Source organism: Balaenoptera physalus, assembly GCF_965194825.1.
Source record: "Balaenoptera physalus genome assembly, chromosome: 13".
Lineage (NCBI taxonomy): Eukaryota > Metazoa > Chordata > Mammalia > Artiodactyla > Balaenopteridae > Balaenoptera > Balaenoptera physalus.
This window is the reverse complement of record NC_138892.1, coordinates 24,814,811-24,838,584: the sequence shown is the minus strand read 5'-3', so window position 1 is coordinate 24,838,584 and position 23,774 is coordinate 24,814,811. Positions and strand designations below refer to the sequence as shown.

Sequence of the window (23,774 nt, the reverse complement as noted above, 5' to 3'; positions counted from 1 at the left end):
GGGAGGAGGAGGGGTTATCCTGTTAAAACTGTGCAGTTGTAATAAAGAGAATGACTCCATTTAGATGTTGGTTAACTGACTGCTTTCAAGCTCCGCCACTCCCCCGTCTCCTCTGCCCCACACCTGGGCAAGCAGAGAAGAAAGCCTAGTTGCCCCCTCCTTTGGTGCTGGTGGGACGTTTAAATCACACCGACCTGGCCCACACGTGGGAACCCTTACCCCAGCGCCACCCATAAACTACTATAAAGCCCAGCCAGTCTCCTTTCTCTTTTCTCTCAAGACATTTTCAACCTGTTTGGGTGGCTGCCCTGCTCTTCCTGGATAGTTTCACTATGGGAGTAATCAACCTTTTCACACTCTCTTGATGTGTGTGGCATCAACCTTGACATCTGAACCAAATTTTGGGTGGTCAGGGTAGGCTTTATTGATGAGGTGACATCTGAACAAATAAACATGGGGGCCCATGCAAATACCTGTAGATGGAGTGTTGCAGGCCATGGGAACATGCCTGATGCATGTTTGAGGGACAGCACAGCGTCTCTTGTGGCTAGAATGGAGCGAGCGAGAGTTTTAAGAGAGATGTTCAAAGAGGTCATCCTTGATGGGGGAGGCAGATTATATAGGACCTTCTGGCTTCTGGCCAGGGTGAAGACTTCTGCTTTTACTCTGAGGGAAGTAAGGAGTCATTGTATTGTTTCAAGGAGAGGAATGACATCATCTGATTTTCACTTCAAAGGGATAACCCTGGTTGTTAGGTTGAGAATTGACTGTAAGAGGGAAAGGGTTTGAAAGCAGAGAGATCAGCTGGGGAAGCTGCTATAATAAGAAGAAAGGTGTTAGTGGCTCTGACCAGGGCCGTAGCACTAAAAGTAGTGATAAGTCAGATTCTGGGTATATTTTGAAAGTAGAGCCATTAGAATTTGCTGATGGATTGGCTGTAGAGTGGTGAGAAAAAGAGAGGAGTTACAAAAGAAGTTGTCCCTAACCACAGTGGGGAAGATTGCGGCGGTGCAGCTTATTTAGGGGAAAGATCTGAAGTTAGATTTTGGACGCGTTTAGATTATGTCCCTTTGAGGTGCAATTGAAAATGTCAAATATTCTTGGAGTCTTTAGAATATAGATAGTATTTCAAGCCTTTATAATGGATGAGATTCCTTAGGGAATGTGAGTAGATGAAAGAAAGGGAAGGACCAAGGACTGAGGGTTGGGTTTGGTTGGAGACTGGGGAGAAAATGAGGAACCAGCAGAGGAGGCTGAGAAGAAATGACCAGTAAATATAAGAAAACCAAGAGATTATGAGATCCTGAAAGCCAAGTGAAGAAAGTGTATCAGGGAGAATGGAGTGATCAACTCTGCCAAAAGCTCCAGATAGATTGAGATGAGAATAGAGAATTGACCATTGGATGATTTAGCAACATGGAGGTCACTGGTGACCTTGACAGGAGTAATTTTAGAAGGCAGTGGGGGAAAGAGCATATTTAGAGTGGTTTTATGAGAAAATGGGAGGAGAGAAATTGGAGCCTGCAAGTAAAGATGATTCTTTTGAGGAGTTTTACAGTAAAGGGGAGTAGAGGAATAGGATGTCAGCAGCTGGTAGAAGTAGGGTCAAGACAAATTTTCTTGAGATGGGAGCAGCGATGATGTATTATATGCTAATGAAAGTGACCCAGTGGAGAGGGCAAATTTGATGCTCTGACGTAATTGGTAAACAGTAGGGTAGGATCCCAGTCCAGTCTTCTTTGTTTCTCTAATACACAATGAAACTGTCCCCTAGCTTGGGATTCCACAGTGGTCTCTGGGGACCAGCAAGGAAACTGCTGCCTGCCCTGGGTGGAAAAAGAGTAACCCAAGAGGAATCAGTTTCTTCAGATCAATGCTATTGGCAGTTGCGGGGTCCAAACTGGCACTGACAATGAAATGCAGAAACCCTGAGAAATTAACCTTGAAACTGATCCTGACATCACAGAGCTGGAGCAGAGGCAAAACCAAAACTGTCTCATAGAGATTACCTAGGAAATGCAGGACTCTCATGGAAAATAACTGCCGGTAAAGGTAGCACAGAGTCAAATATTATAAACCAAATGAAGAAAGAGCCACAAAAGAGAGTTAGCAGGCACAACAAATGACAGCTTCACAGCCCAAGAAATAAACTGTTCAAAGATGTGAAGGATGGAAGAGAATGAGACAAGATGAAAAAGGAACAGATGAATTTAGAAAAAAAAAAACTAAATAGAAATTTTAGAAATGAAAAATATAATTACTGAATGAAAAGAAGAAATGATCAAATTAGATAGAAACAAATTTTTTTTTCTCTCCTTAACTTTCTCATTATACTAAAATTCCGTGTTTTAAGTTCTATGCATTAGATTCAGAATTTGGAAAGGGAGTTAATTTTTTAGACGGCCATTCTCTTTAAACAGGAGAAGCCCTCTTGTAGCCTTTGCAAAGGGGAAATCAATTCAGCAGAAATCCCCCTTTGCTTTTGCTTAGATTGGAAACAGACAATTGTCTCATCAGTGGGAGCCTTGACTGAAGGCTATTCCATGATTAGCCACATCTAAATTTGATTTTATGCTAGAGACAGTATAGGTTTTGTGGAATTTAAAATTTCTGTGGTTTCTAAGCAGCGATGAAAGTCCATAAAGTCTCTTTGGAGCAGTGATTCTCCAAGTGTGGTCTTCAGACCTATGGGCCTTCCTGAAACTCAGGGAGGTCTGTAAGGTCAGAACTATTTTTATAGTAGTTTATAACATAGTAAACTATGTTTATAATAGTTTATAAAACTAAGAGGTTGCTTGCCTTTTTCGCTGTGTTGTTATTTGCACTGATGCTGAAAAAGCAACAGTGGTAAAACTTCCGGTAGCACACCATGAATCAAAGCAGTGACACCAAACCGAACTAGTAGTCATTCTGTTCTTCACTGCTGCACGCTTGCAATTAAAAAAAAAAAAGCCGGATTTACTTAAGAATGCCTTTGATGAAACAGTAGAATCTGTTACATTTATAAATACCTATTCTTGAATGTAGTTTTAATATTCCGTGGGAATATATTAAGTGGGAAATATACCTCAAGCACTTCTGCTGCATATCACAGTCTGATGGTTGTCTTGAGGAACAGCACACATGTGGATGAATTGAGAGCTGAACAAGCTGTTTTTTTCATGGAACAACATTTTTATTTGAAAAAACAACTGACAAACCATGATTATGCAGACTTGGGTATTTGACAGGCATTCTGCTGAAAATGAGCAAAACGAACATGCCACTTCTAGGAAAACAACTAATAGTTTTTGTTGCCAATGATAAAATCTAAACTTTCATAGAAAAATTGGATTTTTGGAAAATTTGTATTTGCCATCATGAGCTTGACAGTTTTCTAATGCTTAAATTTTTTTGATGAGACTGGTGGTGATATTAATGAGCATCGTTTTTTAAAAACTGTGTAATGAAATGCTTCAACATTAAGGGGATCTATTTAACTCAGGGAGCTAATGTTTTCCAAATGGCCAGTGCATGATGTTCCAAAATCCTGGTTAACAAGATAGACCGATAGATTTTCATGTAACAGAGTAGGAAAAGTTCATCGGTGTATGGTAGTAGATTCCACATAGCAACAAACTTTTAAGAAACTATCATTTGTCACATGTTGGTATAGTATCAAGGAAGAATATTCACAATTATTTGAAGAGGCCTTTAAAATACTCCTCCCACTTCAATAACTATCTGTGTGAGACCTAGTCTTCTTCATACGCTTCAACCAAAACATTATGTCACAACAGACTGAATATAGAAGCAGATATGAAAGTCTTCTGTGAAGCAGATATGAAAGTCTTCTGTTAAGCAGATTTTCTCTTTTTAAGCCAGACGTTAAAGAGATTTGCAAAAATGCAAAAACAATGGAATCCTTCTCACTATTTTTTTGTTTTTGAAAATATAGTTATTTTCCATAAAAATACATTATTTATATTAAATATAATGGGTTTATGATTTTTATTTTTAAATGAATTAATAAATGTTAATGAAGTTAAGCATTTCTCAGTTTAATTTCCAATATGGTAAATATTGATAGTGCTCTCTGGGGTTTCTCAATAATTTTTAACGATGTAAATGGGTGCTGAGAGTAAAAAAACTTGAGACCCACTCGTTTAGAGTATTGTCACATTTGTAGCTATCTTTAAGAATACAATGTTAAAAAAAAAAGAGAATACAATGGTAGTTGATTGATGGTTAAAATAGGCTTAGTATAATAATACTGTTTTCCCCACTGAAGTTTGAAGACAGAAGGAACTTTTACTATACTGTTTCCTATAGAAATAAATGGTTTGAATATATAATATATAAATGTACATTTAGAAAATGTTTTTATATCTAACTATATATTCTATATATAATTATATGTATTGAATATATATGTGTGTGTATATATATATATATATATATATATATATATATGACTATATGACTATATGATTTCCTATGGAGGCACATAGAACTCCTTTCTCCAAACTGTGTCCCAGAGAGGAATAGCAGCCCTAGAAAATATTTCTTGTCATTTACCTTCATTCTTTCCCCAGCTCTCTACATGTCTTATACCCTTTTAGTGTGGAGGATATGAGTGATTTTTTTTTTTTTAGGGAGAAAGAAGGAAATGAGAAACTACACATTACAAAATGGCACAGAAAGGAGTGTTGTAATAGAACTTTAATTTGAAGACCAGATAGATGTATGCAAATAATGTGCAAGTATACCAGAATTGCCCCGATTTTAAATCCATGGGCTTGGCCCTTGGGACAAAACCTGCAGAAACTTTGATGTTGCTGGCTTTTTGCAGCAGAGCTGTCACTTGGGGAAGCCTACTGTCAGGATGAATGAGTTTTAGTAGGTGAACTTTACCCTCCATGAGCTTCTGTCTGGGCGCTGCTGAGAGTGTTGGACAGTCCCTTTCCCAGATGCTGGTTAGCTTGACATTTCATGATACTTCTAATAAAATTATGTGTCAAGGAAATTGAAAGGCACATTCCCTAGGGTGACAGGTAGAGTGAGCCGCATAGATTTTATGAGAACAAACTGACCATTTTTGTCATGAATGTTAATAAGAAATAAATGGGATCAGAGTTATTCAAACTGTATTTCTACTTCTTTCAGGGCTGCCTCTCTATTTCAGAATCCTGTCTTTTTTTTTTTGAAGTGTTCCTTCCGATTCTCCTTTCTATTTAATTTATTGTCTAAATGGAATAACATTTGAGCCTTTTTATTTTGTGTCAGAATGAAACCTCCTCCTGCTGGGATTTTGACTGTTTGTAGTGGGTAGTCCTCCTACACTTCCTGTCTTCCTAGTGCAGAGGAGGAAGTAGAAGTTTTCCATTGTGCAGCTAAGCAGTACCATCTGGATTAGGACATACAGTATGCTTATATTTTATTCATTAAGTTTTGGGGTTAGCAAGATTCCAAACCTCATTTCCCTTGAAATCAGAATTTGGGCTTCAGGTCAGAAGAGTGGGATGGGCATCGTTTTCTCCTTTCAGGGCCCTCTAGTTGTCATCCTGTGCTAACCTCGGAAGCTACTCAGTAAACGAGGTGCCTTAGAAACATGTATGTATCCTGCAGGGAGGAAAGGTGTGGGGGAAAAGAGATTCCGTACCTAGACACACACCCCATCAGCATTGTGTTTTTTGTTGCTGTTTTCTTGCTTCCTTGTTTAGTTTTATTTAAAAAAAAAAAAACTAATAAGTTTAGATAATCACAAACCATACTTTAGAAATTATTCTACAAGTATCTAAAGCATTTTAAGGACTCAGTAAAATCTTCGGAGATTGAAATTCAATAATGGCTGAAAGGTTTTGATGCTGGTTAACAACTTAGAAAAAAAATCAATTTAGTCCCTGCATATTCCCTGTCCAACTTTATATACTAATAATGGTAACGGCTACGATGCATTGAGAGCCGTCTATTGGCCAAGCACTCCTCTTTGTTAAGAATACCCTGCTCTCAATAGAATGTCAACTCCGTGAGGCCAGGGACTGTATCCATAGCCCCTAGATTTGTTCCTGGCCAATAGCAGGTGCTCAGTACATATTTCTGAGCAAATGAAAGACTAAATACCTTATTTAATATCCTTATAATAATCCCGTTTCATGAAGTCTGCTAAGTAGAATGCAAGGCAAAAGGCATTAAACTGGACAAAGAGGGCCTTTTATATTGTAAAAGGTGCAGTCGACAATAACCATATGCTAATACAAATGTGGCAACGAGTAACACTGTGCCAGTATAAACAAAGCCGAAGCTTGTTAGAACTGTGAAAAGAAAGAGGCCACATTGTAGCTTAATGATTAAGGGTGCTGCAGGCTCAGGGGCCAGTGGCCTGGGCTCTGATCCTACCTCCTCTTGCTAGCTGAGTCACCTTAGGCAAGTCACATAACATTTGTGGGCCTCAGTTAACTTATCTATAAAATAGGGATGATAATAGTACATACCTTGTAGGTTTGTGGTACGGATTAAGTGAATTAATTCACAATAAGCATTTAACACAGCCCCTGAGAGGTGTTGAGTACAGTAAATACCAGTTATCATTTTTTTAAAATAAAGGTTGAGGGGAAAAAAGAGGGAGAAAATATCTTTCAATATAATGTGTAGACACATACAAAAAAGGCTTTAAAAATGCAATTAAGAGTTGAGCATATGTACATACTCTGGGAGCCTACACACAGAGACTACCTTCTTACAAGCATCCTTGGACCCAGATGAATCTGGTCATCTTCTTGGCTAGAAACCTCACTAACTGACCCAAAGGAGGTGGTGTATTGACCATAATCCACGGATGCGGGCGGCTTCTGGAACAGTACAGCGGAAGTGTCGTGATCTGATTTACATCCTGAAGAGAGATCACTATGGTCTCTTCGTAGAGACCAGGACTCCAGGGGCTGGCCAGCAGGCTCCCGTGGATGTCTGGAGATATTGGTGGCTTGGATGAAGGCATTAGCAGTGGACGAGGTGCGGAGGCGAGGAGCTGCTGGCTAGTATCCAGATCTTGAAGTTGAAGCTGACAGAGCTTGTTGATGGATTGAACAGAGAGTGTGAGGCAGAGGGGCGGCGGTGATGATACTGGGCCCTCTATCTGGGTTAGAGGACAGGGCAGAGGAGTAGGTTTGGTGGGGGAGGTGGAAGCAAGAGGCTCTGCTTTTAACCTATCCTAGTTTCCTGCCACAACATAGTACCCAAGACTGGGTGGCTTAAAACAACAGAATGTTATTGTCTCACAGTTCTGGAGGCTGAAAGTCCAAAATCAAGGTGTCGGCAGGACCCCGCTCTTTTTTTTTTTTAATTAATTAATTTATTTATGACTGTGTTGGGTCTTCGTTTCTGTGCGAGGGCTTTCTCTAGTTGTGGCAAGCGGAGGCCATTCTTCATCGCGGTGCGCGGGCCTCTCACTGTCGCGGCCTCTCTTGTTGCGGAGCACAGGCTCCAGATGCGCAGGCTCAGTAATTGTGGCTCACGGGCCTAGTTGCTCCGCGGCATGTGGGATCTTCCCAGACCAGGGGTCGAACCCGTGTCCCCTGCATTGGCAGGCAGATTCTCAACCACTGTGCCACCAGGGAAGCCCCCAGGACCCTCTTTTTGACAGCTCTGGGGGAGCCCTTCCTTGCCTCTTGTAGCTTCTGGTGTTTGCCAGCCATCGTTGCTGTTCCTCGGCTTGTAGATGCATCACTCCAGCCACAGGTGTCTTCTCTCTGCACGTCTTCACATCATATTCCCTCTGTGCATATCTGTCTCTGTGTCCAAATTTCCCCCTTTTATAGGGACACCAGTTATATTGGATTAGGGTCCACCCTAAATGACCTTATTTTAACTTGTTTACCTCTGTAAAGACTCTATTTCCAAATAAGGATGCATGCTGAGCACTGAGGGTTAGGACCTCAACACAGTTTAACCCATAACACCTCTTAAATGTGATTGTTATTCACTCTTCAAGTGGAGATATCAAGTGGGGCATTAGATAAATGGATACATTGTCCGTTCGGCTTTCACTCAGTCTTTCTGTGTTATGAAGTAGCACTGCAATAAGCATCGTCAGGTACACAGATTATTCTGTATTTTGAGTTTTGTTTTGGAATAGATTTTCAAATGAAGAAGCCTGTTAACATATATTATTAAAATATTTTGAAAAAGTGTGACATCAATTATACATTTATCATTCTACAGGGAAGGAGGATGTGATGGTTTAAAGTGAAGAAAAATTTACATCCTGAACAACAGGAAGTGAGGAGAATTACTATCTCCTGGCTTCTATTTTCTGCATTAAGTACCTTTCCCTCCTGGCACTGCTAGATACTGATTGAGCAGTAATTTTTCTTAAGAGTTTCCAAGTGCATAGCATTAAGCAGAACAGTTTTATAATGTCAAAAAACTGGAGAACCACATCCTGATGTATGTAAAATACATGTGTGCTCATTTTATTAATGAGATTGTCAGTAAATTTTGTTTTAGATCTTGGAAACATTCATTCATTCATTTATTCTTTCATTCACTCATTTTCATTTAAAAATATTTTTTAGCTCCTATTATGTCCAAGCTACTAGATGCTGGGTGTCAGCAGGGGATAAGATAAATTAGCTGAGACAAACACAGAGCAATTTTACAGGCAATTAAATAATGCTGTAAGTATCACCTACGGTAAAGGCCAGGGTGCTATTAGAGCACGTAGAAGGGGCACCTAACAGTTTTGGGGGTGGGTGGGAATATGGGGAGGTTTTTTTGGAGGAAGAGACTTAGGAAATAACATACAAATGCCACAAATGCCAAGTGTAATACTAATAACATTTAAAACATATTCTCTATTTTAGTGCTGCGATAGTATTTTCCACACTTAAACTTCTCCAGGATTCAAAACTTTTTAAAAAGAAGGTAGTAGAAGATGACACAGAGAATTCCATCTCTCCAGGAGATTATGTATGTATGAATTTAATGTTTATCCTGATAACACTTTTATGGAATAATTATTGGCATGCTAGGAAATTGTATAACTATTTGAATGAAACAAAGGGGTAAAGAAGAAAAAAACATTGAATTTAGAGTAAAAAGATCTGTGTTTAAGCCCCGCTGATGCTATTTATTAGCTGGTATACCTTGGGCAAATTCCTTAAAAGTTTTTATGTAATCTCATTTGGGAATTGATGGGGTTGGATGTAATAGTGACTGAAGTCCCACCAGATCTATCATTCTTGTATTCTAGATCTGATGTCACTAGTAAATAAAGTTGTTTCACATGACTTGCTCTTCATTTCACTTTTGATTTTATTTCTTCTTTAGCATTACCAGTGTGACACCTATGCTGTTTCCTACCTTGTGCTATTTCCTACCTGTGCTATTTCCTACCTTGTGCTAATAGTACCTTGTGCTATTTCCTTCTCATAGTTAAATTATTCTGCATTTAAGCCCTCAAGTCTATTTGACAAATGGTGTCACACGTTCTTTGAAATTTCATTGGATTTTTATTAGACCAAGTAATTTAATAGCAACAGGGTTGTTTAGGATTAAAATATAAAGATTCAGCACATAGAATCCTTGCTCATTTTAAAATAAATAAAATAAAGCTTAAGCTTTACTAGTAAAATTGCTACTATCTAATGTCATTACAAAAAAGCAAAACTAATTGACTCATTTCTTACCACAGTAAAAGCAGTATAAAGGCTAAAAAGGATTCTGATTCTGAAAATTTACTTAGAGCAATGCTTGTTACTTGGGGGTATTTTGCTTCCCAGGGGACATTTGCAGTGCCTGGAGACACTTTGGTTGTTATAACTAGAGGGAGTGCTAATGGCATCTACTGAGTAGAGGCCAGGCATGTTGCTAAACATCCTGTAACACACAGGACATTTCCCTCACAACAATAACCTGGCCCAGAATGTCAGTCATGCTGAGGTCGAGAGACCCTGATTTAGATTAAGCATGACTTGGCTTTTCAATAATAACAGGAATGTAGGCAGAGATTAAGGTATGTTGATGGGTATTTTTTCTGTATTTCTAATCTAAACACTAGACCCCTCGAGTACGTGGTGTGCCCATTCTAATCACAATCCTGTCTCGGGCTCTCCGTTCACTTCTTACTCTGGTTCAGGAGCAGCTCACCCTCCTCCTCTGCTCCTCACCTGTCTGTCACATTCCAGCCCCTGTCAAGTCCAGGTTACAGCTCCTTGATAGCAGGTGTTGCCGATTGGTTGGAGATGCTGTCAGAGATGTGTAGCAGGAAATTCCTAGAACAAATGGGCGTTGTTCTAGATGAAGTGTCTCAGATTGATTGCTCCCTGGAAAAGTTCCTTTGTCACCTCCCTCCCAGTAGCTCTGAACACTGGCCACTCCCTTTATAAAGTGTAATAACGAGGGTAGTAAATCATAAAATAATATATGTTTGGGATGTGAGCAGCACATAGCAGTGTAATGTAGTAGATTAAGACTGTGGGCTCTAAATTCAGAAAGATGCAAGCTTGAATCCCAACCTCCGCCAAAATATGATGACATTTAAGCAAGTAGTTAGCCTTCCTAGGCTTCGCTTCTCTCATCTGAAAAATAGAGATAATAATAACCCCTCTTGGGCCTGTCAGGAGGATTAAGTGAACTAATGTGTGTGAAGCATGTATCACAGTGCCTGGCCCATAATAAGCACTCAGTAAACATTAGCCAGTATTACTGATTATTTTTCAGTCTTTAAAATGATGGTCACAAAATTTTTGAAGGTATGGAAACTGCTGATAATATAATTTGCAATGAAAAATTCAGACTGCAAAGCTAGTTTTCAACAGTGAGTATACAGAGAGAAAGAAATGCTGCAAAGCACTTATATGAGGATCAGTGGTAATAGAGGAGCATGGGATTATAGGTGATTTTTGTTTATTTGTTTGTTTCTTGTATATTTTTTATGTTTCATAGAATGTTCAAGAATAATTTCTAAAATTAAAAATTTAATACTGTTAAATGATATCGATGCTTCCCTTAACTTATGTTACATTTAGCATTAGGCTAGAACTTGGACATTTTTAAATGGAAAGATAACCATCATTTTAATATTGTTTAGGCCACTGAAAGTAAAGATGATAATGAGTTTTTAGATCCCATTTCCCTAAATTCTCGAGAATATTTCAACATTCATCTGTGGTTGAGGTGCCGCTTAGCATTGGTGACTGCGTTTGTTGCCCAGATTCGTGGCATTGGAATCATGAAAGGTACAAATATCCTATCTCCAGCTCCTTAAGCAAAGTTTTCATAAAATTTAATTTTATTTAGGTAACAGAGGTTTTCTTGGGATGTATTTTATTATACCATTAACATTTTATAACTTCTTAGCTTGATCTGTTTCCAGAATTAAAAATTTAAGTTATTAAATGAGAATAATCATTTTCAGCAGTCCCTTGTATCACTGCAAATGGCATATATATTACTGTATGCAAAGCAGGCAAGGCGATTTCAGAATGCTAATGCACATGCCTTCCTGTCGTCTAGGAAGGCAGCGTAGTTCAGGGGTCCAGAGTGCAGATTCTGGAGCTGCCCCCCACTTGAGTTCAAATACTCTATGCACCACTTCCTTGCTGTGTAATCTTGGCCAAATCTCTTAATCCCCCTAGGCCTTAGTTTCCTCCTCTGGAAAATGGAAATGTGGTACCTACTTCATAGGATTATTTCCAGAATTAAATGGGTTAAATTTCTAATGTTCTTAGATTACAGCCTGGCACATATAAATATTAGTTCTTGCAGTGATTAATAGTTATCTATATGTAAACCTATCTATTCACCCATCTCTACCCATCTCCCAAATTAAATTATTTCATGGAATATCATTATTACTTTTGTAGCATTTGAATACCCTAAAGTACTTCTCCTAAATTACAACACATTTATTTCCAATGTTTCGTGCAGTCTTATTTGTTTTCCGTCTTTACATCTTCCTCTTCTTCTGTATTATACAATATTCCTGTGATAAACACCAAGAATATCATGCGCATATAATTTCTTACTTTCCCAGTGCATTTTAAGTACCTGCATTTGTTTATTTTAGAAAACGATATAACAGATTGTGTGAGCCTCATCAATGAAGTTTGTGTGGAAGCAAAAAGTGCAGGCGACAGGGAGCTACAGGCTGAATTCTTGATGCAAGCTGTAATCATTGGCCTACAAGAAAAGCACTTAAAAGCAGACATCATAAAAAACCTTCAGGTAGGAAGGAAACCTAATTCACATTGATATTTACCAGAGGATTCCAGTTAGAATAAAAGGAGAGAATTTAAATTTCCATTAGGTACTGAATGCTAACAGTCAATACATCTGGCTCCTGTTTCAGTGAATTGTGAATGGTACTATCAAACGGAATAATTTTATTTTAATAGGATGTAATACAGTTGCTTGAAGGACGTGAGTTTATTTCTCCTCGATCTCATTTAACACTGGTGAGAAGCATGCTTTTATTGGATGACTTAACAAAAGCCGAGAAATTCAAGGAAACTCCCTCTTCGAAAACAGAACAATTATATTTGTTAACTCAGTCTCACAACATTCTTATTGAACAGGTGAGAGTGCTTTTGTGTCCACAAGACTTAGAAACTTACTTTTCTGTCTTTTCTTAACAGCATACCACATTAGCTAATTACTCATTACAGTGCTTCTTTTACAGATGCTAACTTTTGGAGAAACAATTGAATTTCCTATATCAAACACTGACTATGCAAGTCCATTACTGCCTTTGAAAAATATCTATCTTCCTCATGTCATGTTATTGGCCAAAACAAAAATGAGAATTGGTAAGAACACTTAAACATATATTACATTCAAGTCACTGATGAAAAAGTTTAAGCCATTTTCAGCGAGGCTGTCATGTGATTGCATTTATCTGGGGCAGTATTTATGAATAGCCAGGTTCTATTTATTTAACAAATAGCTTTTGATCACTTACCATGTGCCAACCTCCCTGTGAGGTCCTGGGAAGCTATTGGAGATTAAAACGGATGTGGTTCCTTCTCTTAGCCTGGGAGACAGAAATACACAACTAAACAAATCATATATAGGAATGCATATTCTATCATTTATCATATTATAAATGTTGTATAAAATATTTTAATATTCAATATTTATACATTGTTATAATATTTATAACAATAAACATTTAATTTTTAATTTATTATTATAATATTTATAAAATTTAATCCAATAAATATTGTATAAAATAAGATGTGTATTTGATAACAACTAGATAGGAAATCAGCAAGGATATAGAAAGCTTATGTCTGATGATGAATTATGTATATGTATGTAATTATAAATTGTACTTAGTGTTGGAAATGATGTGGATAAGATCTGCTGATAAAGAACAGCAAAGGGAGGGGTGCCTGTTTAAGTAGAATAATTGGGGAAGGCCTCTCTGGGGAAGTAGTATTTAACCCTGGACTGTAAATGTGAAGCATATGCTTAGTGAAGTCATGCACAGTAGAGGCAGAGAGAGCAGTGAGTTGTAGGCTCTGAGGTCAGGACAGCTTGACATGTTCCACAACTGCAAGGAGACCAGTATAGACAGAGCAGAGTGGGCTAGGGACAGCCTAATGGGAGAGGGTGAGCAGGGGACAGTATATGTTTCCAAAGATTACCCTGGCTGCTGGCTGAAGAATAGAGTGGAGGATAGACCAGAGCCAGCCAAGAATGGATCTGATTGGAGCAGGTAGACCAGTAAGCCAGAGGCTTACAGCTCCTTGGAAACCAAGGAGGAGGAGCCAGCCGGTGTTGCTGCCCTTCTCAGGAGCTCACAGACATTGCTTCAAGCTCTCTCTAGGACACTGTCTCTCATCTTTGACCCAAAGCTGCCTACCTCTAGCTCCAAGGCTCTTGTCTATCACAGAGGACAGAAAATCTTGTAACAGCTCTCTCTCTGTTCTAACCTATATTCATCATGCCTTTTTTAAAAAAATGTATTTCTGATGCTTTGACATCGGGAGTCTTGCTGACCAGGGAGGGACTTCCCCTCCCAGGGTTAGCCAATTCCTAGAGATTAGCAAACCACACTCCTGTGAGGATGTCTTTCATATGCAAACCCGTCATTCCAGAGCTTACACCCTGAACTTTTATTGAGCTCTTTTATTGTTCTTTGCTGGGCTCTTACCCTCAGGGCCACTATTTTTCTGCCCCAATCACCCCAGGGACAGGTATAGACTACTAGCAGAGCCCACTGAAATTATACAAACTAGCCAATCCTAAACCTTAGTCTGCTTACCCTACCCACCCACTCCTTCCCACAAAAAACACAATAAAGGCTCTTGCCCACATTTTCTCCTTTCTCCTTCTACCCACTGACTGACCCTGGTGCTTCCCTGTATGGCCCTGCGTGATGTGGTGAGCCCTCCCTCCTCTTGAGAACTGTGAGCAAAAATACTATCTTTTCAATGGCAGTCATCTCCTGACCTGTTGACCTTGTCATACCTGAATAATAACAAACCCACATTTTGAAACATTACCTCTCACCTCCTGGGACCCATTTGCCTCCTGTACCAGCAGCTGCTCAGCTCAGGAGAGGCAGGTGATTGGACTAGAGTGGGGAAGGGAGGGCAACAGAAGTGTGCTCAAACCATCACCTGCCCAGAATCTTTTCCCTTATTCCCCTTCTGCTCCTCCCCCTCATGACTAGTATTGATCATTATTATTATATGATTTTCATCATCATCATCATCATCATCATCATCACCATCATCAGATATGAACTTTATTACCATAGGTAAAGCAGTTCACCCCTATATTGTTGAGTTTCCTCATTTATGAAATTAGGCTGGCATAGCTGACCTCTGGAATTCCTTCCAGCTCGCTGATCCCATGAGAGCTATTTTTCTGTATCTTTGGTCCACAATTTGTTATATTACCAGTATATTTGATTTCTACAAGAACTTAAAGTACAGATTGTGTTAAATTGTACAGATTGTGTTAAACGTATTCTCTGCTTTCCTGCCTTACTAATCTTGAAGATGTGTCACCACTCAGTGGCAATACTGCTGCTGTTTTTTAGACTCACTTGAAGCAGAACAGCTTGCTTTCTGTTATATTATATTAAATACCAACTTAAAGAACAAAAACCGAAAGCAACTTTTCTGTCAAAACAACGTCAGTTTCACAACTTCTTTTTCACAAAGTTGATGTTTATTGCAAAAAGGAGCACTTCAATATTATGAAGCATAAAATCATCTGATTTGACGCATTCTCGACAGTTTTCCTTTATAGTGATAGTATAGATTGCATTGCAAGAATAGAGCCACTTAAAAAAATTCTTTTTCTCTGTGAAAGCCTCTTACAGAAAAAGACATTTCAAGATTATTTTTAAAAAACAAACAAAAAATAAGCGTCATGGTTATTTAAGGTTATTTTTTTCCATTAATGACTGAACCTAGAGCTTCCTTATTAGCTGAAAAAGTAGGTTACTGATTGTATAATAGGAGTGAAGAAAGGTTCAAGGATAGTGCTGGGGAGTGGGAATATAACAGGGAGTCATCATCTTTGCCTTCGAAGAGCCTATTATCTAGTTAGGGAGAGAGAGAGAAAAGTCAATAATTTCTGTAACAATTCTTTTTCTAATTTTAACAAAAATCTAGGAGACGATTCAGGTACTATTATTATATATTAGTACTATATTATATAGCACTATCTTGCATGTAGTCCATGTATAGTACATATTGTACTATATGTACATATTGTACATGTATATAAGTGCCTCAATGACATGAAAAGACTTGATATTTTTTGTCTTGTATTAATAAACAGCTGTAGTATAATTTGAAACAGTAAGCAAGACATATAAGAATGGGAGATGGGCTTCCTTGGTGGCGCAGTGGTTAAGAATCCGCCTGCCAATGCAGGGGACACGGGTTCGAGCCCTGGTCCGGGAAGATCCCACATGCCGCAGAGCAACTAAACCCGTGTGCCACAACTACTGAGCCTGCACTCTAGAGCCCGTGAGCCACAATTACTGAGGCCTGCACGCCTAGAACCCGTGCTCCACAACAAGAGAAGCCACCGCGATGAGAAGCCCACGCACCACAACAAAGGGTAGCCCCCGCTCGCCGCAACTAGAGAAAGCCTGCGTACAGCAACGAAGACCCAACGCAGCCAAAAATAAATAAATAAATTAATTAATTAATTAATTTAAAAAATGAAACATGACCCCAGAAAAGAGAATTAAAAAAAGAAAAAAAAAAGAATGGGAGATGTATTGAGATGTGAGGCTGTATGGGACAAATGGTATTAGCATATCCTTATGGCCTAAGATCTTATTGCAGTTCCTAGTTGTTGGGGTTTAAGAACATGGAGTCTGGAGAAAGAATTCTGGTCCAGTTCCCTTGAGGAAATCATTTAACTTCTCTGTGTGTCAGTTTCCTTTCTGGTAAAGTGTAAATAAGAAAGGTACCAGTCTCCCTGGGGTGAAGTGAGTGGAATGTGTAACATATTTAGAAGGGCAGCTAGTTTGTTCTAAGAGCTTTGTAGGTGTCAGCTATTCTCACTGTTCCATGCCTGGCCTCCTTACTCTCCTAGGAAGCCCCGGGAAGCAAGGCTTCAATTTCTTCATCTCTATTTTCTCAGTAAAGTGCTACCATCCTGCCTTGTCCAGAGGAAGGGCTCTGTAACTTCTCCCTGGATAAAGGGCCGGTGACAGGGGTGGGGGTGGGGGGAGAAAGATACTTTTTCTACTGTCCTCCCACTCATATAGCACATTCCTGAACTAAATATTTACAAAAAGTCCTAGGTTTCCTGAAAACTCTTTATAGGGCATGCCATCTTGGATTTAAAATTTTCAGAACTTGAAGGGACCTCAGATATTTTCTAGTTCCGCTGCCTCAAGGCTCAGAGGCACGTAGGGACTTGTTCAAAGTCTCAGATGACATGGTAGCACCCATGACTGGCTTGTACCCAGCGTTTCAGCTACAGCTCAGCAGCTGTATCCTTCTGCAATCCTACACTGCCTTTCTGTTCATACTGCTCTACTGTGCCTGTTAAACTATTCTGTTAATGCAGTTTTCCCCCCAGTTGCCTTTTACTCTTTATCTCAACGTTTTCCTTCTTTAAACTTACCAAAAGATAAAGTGATCATCAGCTGCCGGCCTTGACAGCTGTCTTATCTGGGTAGGCATCCCCGGCCTTTCCCAGGTCTGGCCAGGGCTCCTGTAACCTGCCACCACAGTGTCCAGCGCTTTCACTGCCACACAATCAACCACACCGTGTTTTGATTGCCTGTCTGGCCGTTCTCATTCCCTGTTAGACACTAAGCTCCAGGGTCTCTCTCTTAAGGGGTTACTGCAGCGTCATGGTTTAGGGTATGGGCCCTGGAGCTGGACTGCCTAGGTTCAGATCACAGCCCTGCTACTTACTAGTCACGTGACTTTGGGCAAGTTACTTAAACTTCACCGTGCCACTGCTTTTTCCTCTGTAACATGAGCATAATAATGGTATCTACTCAGAGTTGGGAGGATTGCATGAGATAATGCTTAAGTACTTGGGATGGTACCTGGCATGTAGGAAGTACTTAATGAAACTTACCTCTTATTTTTCACTTTTCTCGTTTTTTATCCGGTGCCTAAACACTCAGAAAATATGTGTCAAATAAATGTCTGTCTGTCTGTCTTTGAGGTGATTAGAAATTAAATCTAATGCCTCTTCAACAATGCAACAATCCTTCATTATGTTAAGTAGTGATGGGACTGCATAAGAAGTATAACATGTGGCCTTTGTCCATAATGGGTTTGCCAACTAGTTGGGATGACAAAATATGCAATGCGAGCAACCGCTATAGAGCTGAATAGAAATTACCGCCTATTAATATACGCAAATTTTATTGGTAACAACATAAAACTACATAAAACTTCCAGATGTTTCCCTACTAACAACCTCATCTTAGGAACACAAAAGTTGTTATGTAGAGCATTATGAAATTTTAGAACTGAAAGAGGCTTGAGAGATTATCCTTCATTTTATTTATATTTATCTTTAAAAAATTTTTATTGGAGTGTAGTTGATTTACAATGTTGTATTAGTTTCAGGTGTACTATCCTTCATTTTAAAAATGAGAAAATGTTGAAATTTATCAAAGACAAAGTTTCAAAGGTCTATTGTTTATAGTTCACTGATATATTTGGGTATTGTGTTTCTTTAAAGCATTTCTTCAATGCTAAAAACTAAAGACCCCCAGAGTTCTTTTTTTTTTTTTTTTTTTTTTTTCTTGACCATGCCTCAGGGCTTGTGGGATCTCAGTTCCCTGACCAGGGATTGAACCCTGGCCATTGCAGTGAAAGCCCAGAATCCTAACCACTAGGCCACCAGGGAACTCCCTCCCAGAGTTCTTCAGTTGTACCTACTGTGAGAGAAGTCTGGTAACTGGCAGGTTTGTTATGAATACTGTATATCTGTTGTTCCCTCTTCATCCAGCTGTCTTTCTTTTAGGACATACAGTGGCCAAGCAAGTGTATTATACCAGTGAAAAGAAGGATCCCTCAAAGTGGTTACCTGCCCTTCATCTTTTTGAAGTAGCTTTGAAGCTCGCTAAGACATCAGGAACAGAAGAACAAGAGGTGGAAGCTGAAATCTTTTTTCAGAAAGGTAAGATGTATTTAGGGTCAGAACTATGATAAACTTTGAGGATTATTTTTTTCCCATGAACAAAAGGCTTCTTAAAAATCTGGTCACTGATTATACAAAATACTGATTTTACAAAGGGCTTGGTGATGACAAACACCTTGGTATCTCTGCCAAACTCAGTTTTGGATAAAGAGAACATTGCGTATTTTAAGTTTATATCTAGAAAGAAAAAAGTACTCCATTTTCGTTTCTTTTATAATTACAGTTGACCTTGCTTACACAAAGTTTCATGTTTGACTCAGAAATCTCAGCATCAGCCATTTAGCTATGAATAATGTTTCTTAAAGAATGCTTGGAAGATATTTCTTTATTTCATTACTTAGCTAAGCATTTTAGCTAATTTCTATAAAAGATACATACCCATTTAAATTAAATAGCTATAGCAATCTATATTTATAACTTATATGCAACACACATTTGCATAATACATTCATATAATTTTATTGTGGCCATTTTAGCCATGAGAAAAATGATGATGACAGTTGGTATCACTTATTGAGCATCTACTAGATACTAAGCACTGTAGTTGGTGTTTTACATCTCATATTGCCAGTTCTTACAACAGCACTACAAGGTAGGCATGACCAATCCCAGTTGGCAGATGAGGTGCAGTCTGGGTAAATAACTATCTGTAAGTCCAGACGTGAACTTAACACCAGGTGGCTCCGTGCCCTGTGCACATGCTGCATGGAAACTGTGAATCCTTTTTATAGTGATTGTAAGATTTGCCTTTCCTGCCCTTCTTGCTACAGAAGTACCATTCCAGCGCCTGCATTTGAAGGCTGCGGCTCACCATGAGGGGTGGGAGCTGTGTGCAAACGAGAGCGTTTGCATCATCTGTGCTGGTTTTCAAGTGTTTGCTGACTTTCTAGGGTTTGTTTTTAGCAAAGATGTTTTCTACGATACCTGCAATGATAGAGGAAAGAAGAAAACGGATTTAGATAAAGGGAATGTGCTACAGGAGGAAGTGGGAGCACAAAGTAAGGAAATGGAGAGGAAAGTAAGATGATAAGAACAGTTGTGTCTGGAAAGTGAAAGGAGGCAGGGGGAGCCTTCCTGGGGAAGGAAGCAACAGCTCTTTCCCCATTGGCTTACCTTCTAGCAAGAAACAAGAGACGGACGGACAAAAAGGACAGCACATTCAGCTTTCCAAATTTCCTGCATAAAATATTTGTTCTGAAGTTCTAAATGATAGAAAAAGGAAAAACCATCTTTGTATATCCTTTTCTTCTTTCAGGCAAAATAGAATGTCAAATATCGATGGAAGAGAAATCTCCAACTTTGCAACTTGAGAGTCTGTTTGAAGCTATACAACTAAGCTTGAGACATGATCAAAACTCAGGGTAAAAAAAAAGACCTTTCCATTATCATGACAATGTGTGTTTGGGTTTGAGACCCGTGTTCTGGTAGTACATTGACTATTTAAGGCTGGAGCGACTGGGGCACCCTTTTCCCACGGCAGGGCTAGCTCACTGGGGTCCGTTGTGCAACAGGTTCACTGACTTCCTTTTCAAGCTTGATGCTCTTGGCTCTGCTCCAAGGCCTTGTTTACAGTGATGGTTGATGATGGCGGTTAGCGTGGTGACGTACTGGACTGTAAATCGCTTCTAGTCTGTACTCAGATTGATCTCCTGTCAGTCCCAGGTTACAGGAACCTCCACTAGATGTGAAATTGTATCTAGAAGGGATTTATGTGAATATTCACTCTGGTTCAGCAGTACCAAGGCTGGCCAACTCAATTCTGTATCAAAGTCACCTTAAGGTGGAGAATAAGCCAGCATTATTACAACTGCACTGATTTAAATGGTCCCATCTGACAGGTTTGATAGTGAATACACAGACCTAACCCATACTGAATCACGGCTTTCAGCATAACTCTATGTGTCTGTTTCAAATTTATTATAATTAGCGTAGGAGAGTAGAGAGAGAGGTCTGGTTTTCCAGGCTGGTTCCTCCAGTCTTGACTATCACTTCTTTAGTGCCTTGTGTGCTGGAATATTCCAGAATGGTCTTGATGCTGGGCTGCATTGCGGTCACGGCATGGAGTATTGCCAGCACAGGACAAGGTAGAATGCTCAGCTCTCTTCAAGAGCTTTCAATTTCAGTAGGAAGGAAGATTCACGTGTCTAAGCCACAAGTGCTCTGAAAAGAGGGTGAGTTTGGAACAGATGCTGGTTTTGCCTATTTTTGCCTTTTACTCTCTCAGAAATTGTTGACACAAGATGCAAAATGATTATGAATGGTGAGCTATCTAATAAGTACAATGCTGTATCATTTTAGGTTGATAAGAGACTCCTACCTCGAAATAGCCCTGTTATTTTTGCACATGAGGAAGCCAAAGAGCAAACTTTCAGCATCACCATTAACACTTATTAAGGTAACAAACAATTTTATTAGAAATTTAAAGTATGTTGCCTTTGAACTTGCTTATTTTGCTAGCACTGTGCTATGGAAATAAAGAGACTGTTTTTCTTTGTGACTTGAAGAAATTAATTCATTACTTAATGCTCACACTCATATTTAGATACCTCTTTCGATATTTTTATGTAAGACTCTGGAAATAGATTTCATGTGGACATTTTTGCCTGTTAAAATGTTATCCATGAAACGTATGTGTATATAAATACTCTAAGTCATTAGTATTGATTAGGAGATTGCAGGAAATGACATATTGGTTAAGCAGATGGACAAGTATGGTTTTCATCACTGATGCGGCTTGCAAACAGGTCACCTTTTGAAAAGAGTCATTCATTCATTCATCCCATATCTATTGAGCACGTACTATGACCCAGGCCGTATTCTGGAAGGTGATAAAGCAAGGTTCAAGACAAACTCAGTGCTTGCTTCCATGCACTTACTCTTCAGTGGAGGGAGACAGATAATAAACGTGGAAAGGAAGAAAGCAAGAGGAAGAAAGTTGGGAGGAAGAGAAGCGAAGGAAGGCTGGGGGTGCTTTAGGTGGTGAAATTTAGGATTAGGAAATAACTCTGGTTGGTGGGATTGTGAATGACTGTGGTGGAAAGAGGTGGAAGGTGGGACTTGATGGATTGGGAGGGAGCGTGCAAAGAGTGGCAGAGGCGGGTACTCCCTCAAGCAGCACTTCCAAATAAGGGGCAGAAACATCTCCAGGGATCCTGTGATCCTGATGAGGTCTGAGATTTGGCCTTTCTAAGGAGCTCCTGGGTAATGCCTATGCTGCTGGTCTGTGGGCCACACTTGAGTACCAAGGATCCAGACAGAGGGAGATCCTCTGGGCAGGAAGTTGGGTGGTTTGGAGGTGGATGAACCCAGTAACTTTGTTTTCATTTTTTAATAAAAACTGTCTAGTTTTTTATTCTTTAAATTTCAGTAGGCGTTATATATTTCATTCTTATTAAATAATCCTCTGACCCACCAAAAAATCTTTCCAGAAAATTTTGATGTCAAATCTCTAATTTTTGAGACAGCATAAACATGATTTAAAACCTTTAGGCAGATAAGCTTTCAGTCAGTTGAACTACTCATATGGTTGCTGCCTTAGGTGGATAGCAGCTATTTTTTTTTCATCAAAATGATTACATAGAAAACCTACATTTGTGGTGTGATAAACATCTTTATGTCCAATAAGAGAAAACAAAAATATTTGTTTCCATAGCAATTTGCAATGCAAATTAATAAGATTCTAGGATAGAAGTATATCACCTTTTGGGACTTCTCTAGGGAGGTGTTTATAATTAATTAAGAGCTTGAACAAATAAGATTTGAGTGAAAAGAATAGTATAATTCTATACAATATAATCATTATTTTCTGTGTATCTTTTTTTTTAATTAATTTATTTATTTATGGCTGCATTGGCAGGTCTTTGTTGCTGCGCGCGGGCTTTCTCTAGTTGCGGCGAGCAGGGGCCACTCCTCGTTGCAGTGCGTGGGCTTCTCATTGTGGTGTCTTCTCTTGTTGCGGAGCACGGGCTCTAGGCGCGCAGGCTTCAGTAGTTGTGGCTCGCGGGCTCTAGAGTGCAGGCTCAGTAGTTGTGGCACACAGGCTTAGTTGCTCCGTGGCACGTGGGGTCTTCCCGGACCAGGGATCTAACCTGTATCCCCTGCATTGGCAGGCAGATTCTTAATCACTGCACCACTAGGGGAGCCCATACCACATTTTCTGGATCCACTCAACAGGTGATGGACATACGAATTGTTTCCACTTTTTGGCTATTATGATCAATACTGCTTTGAATATTCATATACAAATTTTTTACGTGGACATGTGTTTTCAGTTCCTTCAGGTGTATACCTAAGAATGGAATTGCTGGGTCATATGTCAACTCTCTGTTTAGACTGTTTATGATCTGTTAGATTGTTTTCCAAAGTGGCTGTACCATTGTGTATTCCTACCAGCAGTGTATGAGGGTTCCAACTTCTCCACATCCTTGATAACAATTGTTATTATTTATCTTTTTGATTATAGTCATCCTAGTGGGTATGAAGTAGTATTTCATTGTGATTTTGATTCCCTGATGGTTAATGATATTGAAATCTTTTCATGTGTTTATTAGCCATTTGTATATCTTCTTTGGGAAAATGTCTATTCAGATCCTTGGCCCATAGCCTAAATTGGGTTATCTTTTTTTATCACTGAGTTGTAAGAATTTTTAAATATATATTCTAGATATATGTCCCTTATCAGATACATAATTTGCAAATATTTTTCCCAGTTGTGGCTTGTCTTTTCATGCTGTTAATCGTGTCTTTGGAAACAAAAAAGCTTTTAGTTTTAATGAATCCAATTTATCATCTTTTTCTTTTATGTTTTGTGGTTTTGGTAGCTCTTTACCTTACCCCAGATGTTGAAGATTTTCTCGTATGTTTTCTTCTAAAAGTTTTATAGCTTTAATGTTTAAGTCCATGGTCCAATTTAAATTAATCTTTTTTGTAAAGTGTGAGGTAAGGCTCTAAATTCATATTTTTGCACATAGATATCCATTTGTCTCAGCAACATTTGTTGAAAAAACTATCTTTCTTTACTGAATTGCCTTGGCTCCTTTGTCAAAAATTTTATTGATCATAAATGTAAGTATTTATTCCTAGACTCCCAATTCTATTCCATTGATCCATAAATCTACCTTTATGTGAGTATCCATTGTCTTGGTTACTGT

The 23,774-nt window shown here is 39.0% G+C and overlaps 1 protein-coding gene across 1 annotated transcript in view; it reads left to right on the top strand.

The window, feature by feature from the left end:
• CFAP54 (cilia and flagella associated protein 54) overlaps nt 1-23,774 on the top strand; it is a 311,690-nt gene that overhangs the window by 209,004 nt on the left and 78,912 nt on the right. The window contains 8 exon segments of the mRNA XM_082419565.1: nt 8,841-8,946; nt 11,069-11,216; nt 12,047-12,204; nt 12,375-12,554; nt 12,659-12,785; nt 18,448-18,603; nt 19,880-19,985; nt 20,923-21,019. Coding sequence (XP_082275691.1) covers nt 8,841-8,946; nt 11,069-11,216; nt 12,047-12,204; nt 12,375-12,554; nt 12,659-12,785; nt 18,448-18,603; nt 19,880-19,985; nt 20,923-21,019 — 1,078 coding nt within the window.